This window comes from Musca vetustissima, unplaced genomic scaffold (assembly GCF_032173495.1).
Source record: "Musca vetustissima isolate MV318-11 ecotype Yass unplaced genomic scaffold, APGP_CSIRO_Mvet_v1 utg19239, whole genome shotgun sequence".
Classification (NCBI taxonomy): domain Eukaryota; kingdom Metazoa; phylum Arthropoda; class Insecta; order Diptera; family Muscidae; genus Musca; species Musca vetustissima.
The window spans coordinates 45,227-55,384 of record NW_026873873.1 but is presented as its reverse complement, the minus strand read 5'-3'; the positions used below and the strand labels follow the sequence as shown (position 1 = coordinate 55,384).

At 34.3% G+C, this 10,158-nt stretch overlaps 1 protein-coding gene across 1 annotated transcript in view; it reads right to left on the bottom strand.

Annotated features, from left to right (window-relative positions):
* Positions 1-5,229: 5,229 nt before the first annotated feature.
* LOC133328821 (nephrin-like) overlaps positions 5,230-10,158 on the bottom strand; it is a 48,428-nt gene continuing 43,499 nt past the window's right edge. Inside the window, exon 7 of the mRNA XM_061537338.1 lies at positions 5,230-5,336. Within this exon, the coding sequence (XP_061393322.1) occupies positions 5,230-5,336 (107 nt within the window). The remainder of the gene's footprint in view (positions 5,337-10,158) is intronic.

Here is a 10,158-nt window from a genome sequence, read left to right as displayed (position 1 = left end):
TTTGGTGCACCATTTACATGAAATCGGACGAAATTATATATGGGAGCTATATCTTAATCTGAACCGATTTTCACGAAACTTGGCAGACATAATTTTATGCTCAATTCAGTACGTTATGCCAAATTTGGTGCAAATCGAAGGATATATAGGGATTTTGGGGCACCATTTACATGAAATCGGACGAAACTATATATGGGAGCTATATCTAAATCTGGACCGATTTTCTCGAAACTTGGCAGACATCAGTCTACGCTCAATTCAGTACGTTATGGCAAATTTCGTGCAAATCGAAAGATATATAGGGACTTTGGGGCACCATTTACATGAAATCGGACGAAACTATATATGGGAGCTATATCTAAATCTGGACCGATTTTCTCGAAACTTGGCAGACATCACTCTACGCTCAATTCAGTACGTTATGGCAATTTACATGAAATCGGACGAAACTATATATGGGAGCTATATCTAAATCTGGACCGATTTTCTCGAAACTTGGCAAACATCACTCTACGCTCAATTCAGTACGTTATGGCAAATTTCGTGCAAATCGAAAGATATATAGGGACTTTGGGGCACCAGTTACATGAAATCGGACGAAACTATATATGGGAGCTATATCTAAATCTGGACCGATTTTCACGAAAATTGGCAGACATCATTCTAGACTTAAATGATTAGGCTGTACCAAATTTCGTGCAAATCGAAGGATATATAGGGACCGTTTACATTAAATCGGTTAAATATATATATGGGAGCTATATCTAAATCTGAACCGATTTTTCCCAATTTCAATAGGGTTCGTCCTTGGGCCGAATAAGTGACCTATGCCAAATTTCATCCAATTCGGATAATAAATGCAGTAACAATTTAACATGGACAGACAGACGGACAGACGGACAGACGGACAGACGGACGGACGGACGGACGGACATGCATAAATCGTTAGAAAGTGATTCTATGCATATTCTCAAAAGGAACCATGTGTCTATCTCGTTCCCTTTTGCCTGTTACAAACATATGCACAAAGACATAATACCCTGTACCACAGTGTGGTGAAGGGTATAATGAGATATCAAATGACAGAAAATCGTGGTTCTTTGGAGAAGTTGTTTACCCAATAAGGTCCCGGAATGTCAATTTACAGCCACTACGTAATATTAAACTATATTCACTGGAGTTGGACCACCAAAATACAACTACTGCCACAAAACTACTAATAAGAGGACATTAATATTTTATAGATGGGCAAATCAATTAGAAATCAAAATATCAAATAAGAGACACACGGTTTAAAACATGTCAGAAATCCAAAATACCAAAATTTAGGGATACTGCAGCTGGACCATAAAAACTCGCCTACAAAAGTGCCTATAAAATAACCTTTATATGGAGGTAATATTCAAAGATCGACCGATTTTTATAATTTTCAACAGTAAGATGAGCAACAAAATGAAAACAAAAAATATAAACTAAGAACCAACTGGGTTGACAACATATCTGAAATCCAAAATATCGTAATTTGGGGATAATAAATTGACTGTACCACAACAGGGTCATACATTGAAAAAACTCGAAACGGGCTCAAAAACCTGCCCAAATTAACGAACAATTTGAGCGACCGTTATATTTGGGCTATACCAAAAGGTGGACCAAGGACAACCTACAATTTGTGAGCTACCCAGAAACATCGTCCAACATTTATAATTTTTGGTACGGAAATTATTAACCCAACGAAAATCTAAAGTCGGACGGGGCCGACTATATGATACCCTTCACCACTTTGGGTATATTCAACAGATGAATCCTAATAGACGTCGCATTTTTAAAGGACCAGTAAAATGAAATTGTATCCATAAACATGTCATTCTGCAACCGATACTAAATTTTTCATTTGGTCAGATATAGAAGCTATATCTATTCCGATTTTTAGGTAACTTAACACACATTATTCTAGACCTTATTCATTACGCTGTGCCAAAATTCGTGCAAATCGAAAGATATATAGGGAATTTGGTGCACCATTTACATTAAATCGGCTAAAAATATATATGGGATATATATCAAAATCTGAACCGATTTTCATGAATCTTAAGACACATCATTCTAGGCCTAATTCATTACGCTGTGTTAATTTTCATTCAAATCGAAATATATGTAGGGACTTTGGAGCACCATTTACATTAAATCGGACAAAACTATATATGGGAGCTATATCTAAGTCTTCACCAATTTTCACGAAACTTAGCACACATCATTTTGGACCTAATTCAGTAATCTATGCCAAATTTCGTGCAAATCGAAAGATATATAGGGACTTTGGTGCACCATTTACATTAAATCGGACGAAAATATATATGAGAGCTATATCAAAATCTGAACCGATTTTCAGGAAACTTAACACACATAATTCTAGACCTAATTCATTGCGCTGTGCCAAATTTCGTCCAAATCGAATGGTATATGGGGACTTTGGTGCACCATTTACATAAAATCGGACGAAAATATATATGGGAGCTACATCCAAATCTGAACCGATTTTTCCCAATTTCAATAAGGTTCGTCCTTAGGCCAAATAAGTGACTTGTGCTAATTTCATCCAAATCGGATCATAAATGTGACCTGTACTTTGTTTAGAATTTAAAATGGATAGTCAGACGGAAGGATGAATGCATAAATCGACTCAGAAAGTAATTCTATGCATATTCTCAAAAGGGACCATGTGTCTATCTCGTTTCCTTTTGCATGTTACAAACATATGCACAAAGACGTAACATTTTTTTGAATTAGTATTTTAACCAGCAGAAAATTCGAGTTTCCAAATATTCTGAAGCCGTACCAAAAAGTGGTATCCTTCTTTGATTTTAGCTGTATCGATGTATCCCACGACAAAAAGAGAATTTCTTCTTTGCAATTTTTGCGTTCCTCTGGTCTCCCGGAGACTTAACCCTCTTCGCTGCTTCCAAGTAAATGGAGGAGAGCTCAGGTTTATCCTTAAAGAAGGACCTCGAAGAAGATAATTAAGTCTCAAGCCTGCTGTGCGCTGTTACTTCCCAGGTTCACCCTGTGGAGTTACAACCCCAGACAATTTTTTATGGATTTTGACAATATCTTTATTCATTTCTTCCACTGTCTTATTGTCCATTCACTCCTTCGACATTTTATGACAGTTATGTCGTGTTTAATTTGAGTTCTCCAAAGGTAGAGTCGATATTGTTCTTCCCCCTTTTTCTTGAACACAGATCCTAGTTTGTCTCCTTACTTATTTCTTCCTGAATCTGATATGTCTGACATTATAAATGGTTCTGTCGTTGTTGTTATTCTTGTTCATCGATGGTACTTATACCATCGACTACAGATGCCAAGGCAACCATATCCATAGGAGATGTTTGCTTAGTTAATGTAGGAGATGCTTGCTTGCAGGATCAATAAGGGGCGTAAATTATGGGCAGATCAACGGGTTATTTATATATATATGATAACCAAGCGAGTATACAGTATTACCAGCTTAAAAAGGCATAGATATTTTAATAAAAATAATTTTTGAAAGCCCCTAAAAGGAGAATTTTTTTTCATAAAATAGTTTTAAGGCTTATCAATACGTAGATTTTTTAAAGGAGGTGTTGATTTTTTAAAATATTTTTCGAATAGGCGTTGGTTTGGAAAAAATCTAGCACAGCGCCATTGATTGAAATTCCAATTAGGCGTAGATTTTTTAAAACTGTTTTTAAAGGACCTAACAAGGCTTAGGGTTCTTTAAAAATGTTTTTAAAGGACCTAAGAAGGCGTAGATTTCCTTAAAAATGTTTCTAAAGGACCTAACAAGGCGTAGATTTCCTTAAAAATGTTTCTAAAGGACCTAACAAGGCGTAGATTTCCTTAAAAATGTTTTTAAAGGACTTAACACGGCGTAGATTTCTAGATTTCCTCGATTTCTTTAAACATATTTTTTTTTTTTTTTGAAAAGCCTTGCAGGGCGCATTTTTATTTTTTTACACATGCATTATACTCTGTACCATACTATGGTGTAGGGTTCAAAAAACCTCCTCGTCCTTATCCTCACAAAATGCAACCCCTATGACACACTCAAAACATCCAAAGCAAACCTTACTCAACATTTAAAATCCTGCCAAAATATTCTTTCATTTGATTTGGGTTCTTGTTAACCGGGGCAAATAAATTTTGTGGTTAGAACATTGAAAGAAATATGGTTCCGTCACACCCCTACACAATCTGAAATTCAAAAATCCACAACAATTCGTATTCAAGGACTAAAATATGTCAATGCACACAGAAAACGCAATATTTACGTTCGGAAAATCTCTTTAAGGAACATTAATCAAATGTTTTGCGTTGTGTTTTTCTTTTTGTGGCGTTTTGTGTGGCTGTCGGTCTGAGCTTGGCGGAAAATTTAACAAGTGATGAGACTGTCGGGAAATCTTTCAAGATATGTTTGTGTAGGTGTTACACACACATACACTCAAAAACCACAACACTTTTATGTATGCCTGCCTGTGTATTCAAATTTTGTGTCTTTGTGGGAAATATTTTAGCAAGATTGTTGAAAATTTCATTCTGTCACTTTTCCACTCTACCTTTCAACAGAAACACACACAGAGAGACATACATATATACAATTCACATTGTATTAGCATAAACTTAGACAGTCACTTAGGTTTTCGTGCATACGTTATGCTAACACTTTCATACATATTTTGAAAAACGTTGATGCACACACCGACACACACACATACATTGAATGCCAATCAGTAACCAAATCCAAGCCTTGCCACCTTCATGGAATCTCTGTTGAACTGGTTAACGACGTTCATTTGAATGTCAAACCGCAACAATTTAGTTTTGAATTTTCTTTCAGCTGGCAATTGTTTGGGGGAGGGCGGGTTGGCCCTAAAATTGATGGTGGAAAAGGTGTGTACTGTGTATAAATTTTATGGTTAGCAGTGTGGAGAATTTATACAGGCTTCCACTTGAAAATTTATTACTGTTTTGTTTTACAAAATTTTGAGCCATAGTGTACCTATTTAAATTTCGAAAAGGGCTTCTCCCAAAATGTCAATGCCTCTCTTCATCACTTAAATATATTTATGTGCACACTTATCTTAAATACACACACGAACACACCCTTACGTATACCCACACACACATACATGCATACATATATATGTCGCATGTATATGTTAAAATATAACAAAGTGACAAAATGCCCGCTTACCTTGGTGGTGGATCCGCTTGAATTTCACACGCAACTTCGACAGTTTCATCCTTTGAGGCTCCAATTAAGATGACACGATCTAAATGTTTGCAAATTGGTGTATCTGTGAAAAAGAGAAAATTAAATGAGAAATGTATGTAAATATGAGATGTATAATGTATGCATATATACATACATATATTATATACAAATTCTATATAAGTATATGTTGAAGATTTAAATTATGTTGAAGTATGTGTGGATAATATTGCCATGGGTATTTCCTGCCTACATTCCCTCATTATGATGACATCAAATATGGTTGTATGGCTTTGAGCGGGTTGCTTAAGTGTGTGTGATTGTGTGTCACTTTAATTTAGGTGAAGTTGGTCTGAGAGTTTTGCGGAATATGTGTGACAATAAGTGAAGCTATAAGTGTGACAATAAGTGAAGCTAATGAGACTTATTAAAAATATTTTTATGAAGTTCCAACAAGGCCTAGGCGTAGATTTTTTAAAAATATTTCATAAGGGCCTAGTTAGGCATAAATTTTTTAAGAGCCTAGAAAGGGCGTAGATTTTTTAAAAATATTTCATAAGGGCCTATATAGGCATATATTTCTTAAAAACCTAGATAGGCGTAGATTTTTTAAAAATATTTCATAAAGGCCTAGATAGGCATAGATTTCTTAAAAGACTAGATAGGCGTAGATTTTTTAAAAAAGATTTCATAAGGGCCTAGATGGGCATAGATTTCCTAAAAGCCTAAGATAGGCATAGATTTCTTAAAAGACTAGATAGGTGTAGATTTTTCAAATATATTTTTAAAGAGTTAGATAGGCGTCGATTTTTATATCCTTCACCGCACTGTGGTACATGGTATTATGTGTTTGTGCATATGTTTGTAACAGGCAAAAGGAAACGAGATAGACACATGGTTCTTTTTGAGAATATGCAGAGAATCAATTTCTAAATCGATTTATGCATGCCCGTCCGTCCATCCTACCGTCCCTCCTGTCCTCTGTCTGTCTGTCCATTTTAAATTGTAAACAAAGTAAATGTCGCATTTATTATCCGAATTGGATGAAATTTGGCATAGGTCATTTATATGGCCCAAGGACGAACCTAATTGAAATTGGGAAAAATCGGTTCAAATTAAGATATAGCACCCATATATATTTTCGTCCGATTTAATAAAATTATGTACCTATATACCTTTCAATTTTGACGAAATTGGGCACAGCGTAATGAATTAGGTCTAGAATGACGTGTTTTCAGTTTCCTGCAAATGGGTAGAGATTTAGATATAGCTCCCATATAAAGTTTCTTCCGATTTTCAATAAATTGTGCACCAATATACCTATATATCATTCGATTTACACGAAATTTAGCACAGCGTACTGAATTAAGTCTAGAATGATGTGTGCTAAGTTCCGCGAAAATCGGTCTAGATTTAAATATATCTCCCATATATATTTTCGTCCGATTTTCAATAAATGGTGCACCATAGTCCTTATATATTTTTCTATTTGCACGAAATTTGACACAACTTACTGACTTAAGCCTAGAATGATGTGTGCTAAGTTTCGCAAAAATCGGTTAAGATTTAGATAAAGCTCCCGTATATATTTTCGTCCGATTTAATGTAAATGGTGCACAAAAGTCCCTAAATATATTTCGATTTGCACGACATTTGGTACAGTGTACTGAATTTAGCCTAGAATGATGTGTGCCAAGTTTCGCAAAAATCGGTTCAGATTTGGATATAGCTCCCATATATATTTTCGTCGGATTTCTGGAGAGTTATAAACCAAACTCCCAATATTTGTCCGATTGGCACCAAATTTTGCACAGAGTATTGAATTAGGTCCAGACTAATGTCTGCGAAGGTTTGTTAAAATGGGTTCAGATTTAAATATAGCTCCCATATATAGTTTCGTCCGATTTTAAGTGAGTGATGCACCAAACTCCCAATATTTGTCCGATTGGGACAAAATTCTGCACAGAGTAATGAATTAGGTGCAAACTGATGTCTGCGAAGTTTTGTTAAAATTGATTCAGATTTAGACATAGCCCCCATATATAGTTTCGTCCGATATTTTTTTTTTTTTTTTTTGCATGATACACTAAACTCACAATATTTGTCCGATTGGGACAAAATGTTGTACAGAGTACTGAATTAGATCCAGACTAATGTCTGCGATTTTGTAAATCGGTTCAGATTTTGATATAGCTCCCAAACTCCCAATATTTGTCTGATTGAGTTAAATTTTTTGCATAGCGAATGCTACTGAGAAAAAAAATATGAGTGATAAGGTTCGTTGAAATCGGTTCAGATTTTGATATACGTCTTATAGATATTTTCGTTCGATTTTATGTAAATGTTTGTTATACGAAATTTGGCAGAGGGCATTAAATTGAGTAAAGTGATTACAAAAAACAAATGGTGTATGCAACGGTTACTCAATTAGGTCCATGTGCTTATATATAGCTCCCATACATAATATGGCCCGATTTCATACATATGGTACACCAAAGAATCCAATTCCGTCCATTTGACATGAAATTTTTCATTGTTTTCAGAATGGTATGTGTATGGGGATTTTCAATTGGTTCAAATACCTATCTAGATAGCACATTTAATTTCGCCCGATTCCATCTCAATGGTCCTCCAAAGATTCTATGAGCGTCCTATATACAGGATATTGTAGATATTAACATGTCTGGCATGTACCCAAAGTGGTGAAGATTATATAGTCGGCCACGTCCGACTTTTGAACTTTCTTACTGGTTTTTAAATCATTTTTTTCAAAGCCTAAACGATTTTTTAAATAAATTTTTTCAACACCTAAACAAGGCGCAGGTTTTTTAAATAATTTTGTTCACACGTAAACAAAGCGAAGATTTTTAAATAATTTTTTTTCGAGGTCTAAATTTTGAAGCCCTAATAAAAAAATGTTTTATTTTGTCAAACCCCAAAATAAATAAATAACCTTGTCAAAACCTCAAAACAATTTATTTCATATTTATATAATTGCATCTTTATGTGTGCGGTCACACAAACAAAAAACAATTTTTTTCTCTTCATTTTTAAGGACTTCTTAAAAATATTTTCCAAACAATATATCATTTTGTTTGAAAAAAAAATTACTTACAAAAGACAATAATTTATTACTTTTATTTAAATGTCACACAAAAATGGGCCATCTCTTTGTCATCTTTTTTTTTTTTTGTTTCCATCCCAAAGCCAAACCGCAAAGTTGTTACCCTTGTAAAACTGAAACTTTCAACAGCAGCAGAAACAACAACAACAAGAAACAATCTTATCACTCCCTTCGTCAAACACACCAGGAGTCCACAAGGAAGTCAAGTGTGCGTGTCGGTGTGTGTGCGTCCATGGAAAATGATGCAAACGTAAACGCAACGACAAACACACTTATCATCATCATTTGACTTTGACATATTGTTTAACAACTTCAGAAAAAACAACTAGAAGGAAAAACTAAAGTTCAGAATAAAAATAACAGTTGACTGGATTTTGTTTTCCCTCTCATAAGAAGTTCGTTTATTATAATAGTTATTGTAGTTGTTGTTCTTTTGCATATCCCTAAAAGATTGCAATTGGAGCTGGGATAGTTTGAGGGCAAACCATAATTGAAACAATGTTATTTTTTCGGTTGTATGGAACAAAATTTAAGGACTGACAGAAAATAGATTTATAAAAATTAATTTTTTGAAGAGCTGACAGAACATAGATTTTTTTGAAGCTGGCCAGAGCGTAATTTTTCACAAAATAATTATGATGAAGATTTTTGTACCTCGAAAGCCGTACATTTTTAAAAAAATATTTTTTGAAGCCACCACAAGGCGAGGATTTTTTTAAAAATATTTTTTGAAGGATCTAGCAAGGTTTAGATTTTTTAAACATATATTTTACAGCGTCTAGAAAATCGTAGATTTTTAATAAAATATTTTCAGAATAGCCTAAAAAGGTTTAGATTTTTAATAAAATATTTCATGAATGGCCAAACAAGGCGTAGATTCTTAATAATATATTTTCTAAAGGTCCTAACAAAGCATAGCTTTCAATAAAACATTTTCCGAAAGGCCTAACACGACATAGATTTTTAATAAAATATTTTCTGAAAGGTCTAACAAGGCCTCGATTTTGAATAAAATATTTTCTGAAGGGCCTAAAAGTCGTAGATTTTAAATAAAATATTGAATAAAAATTTTTCCGAAGGGTCTTACGAGGGTCTAAAGGCCTAGCTAGGTAAAAATTCTAGATTTTTTTCGAAGGATTATCACATTGTAGATTTTTAATAAGACTTAACAGACTTTTAAAACGGCCTAACAAAGCGTAGATTTTTAAAAAGGCCTTACAAAGCGTAGATTTTTAAAAGGGCCTTACAAAGCGTAGATTTTTAAGAAGGCCTTACAAAGCGTAGATTTTTAAAAACAGCCTTACAAATCGTAGATTTTTAAAAAGGCCTTACAAAGCGTAGATTTTTAAGAGGCCTAAGGCCTAAAAGCCGTCAATTTGTAAAAAAAGTCAGAAGGGCCTAGCAAATCCTAGATTAAACCAGTAAGGAAAGTAGTAAAGTCGGACGGGGCCGACTATATGATACCCTTCTCCACTATGCGTATATTAAACAGCATTATTAACATGAAATTGGATGAAATAAAATATGTGATATTTATCTAAATGTGAATCGGACTAGATCTACCCATAAACATGTCATTCGTTTGGGACAAAAGTATGAAAATCGACTTCAAACAAATATCAATAGGTCATCCGTTGGGCTATGTCTGTACTTCTATAAAACGTAACTACGTTATTCTAGGCTCAATTTTGTACGTTGTGCAAAGCTTGATGTCAATCTGACAAACATGAGGAGTTTGATGTACAATTTACTTAAAATCGGACGAAAATATATATGGAAGCTA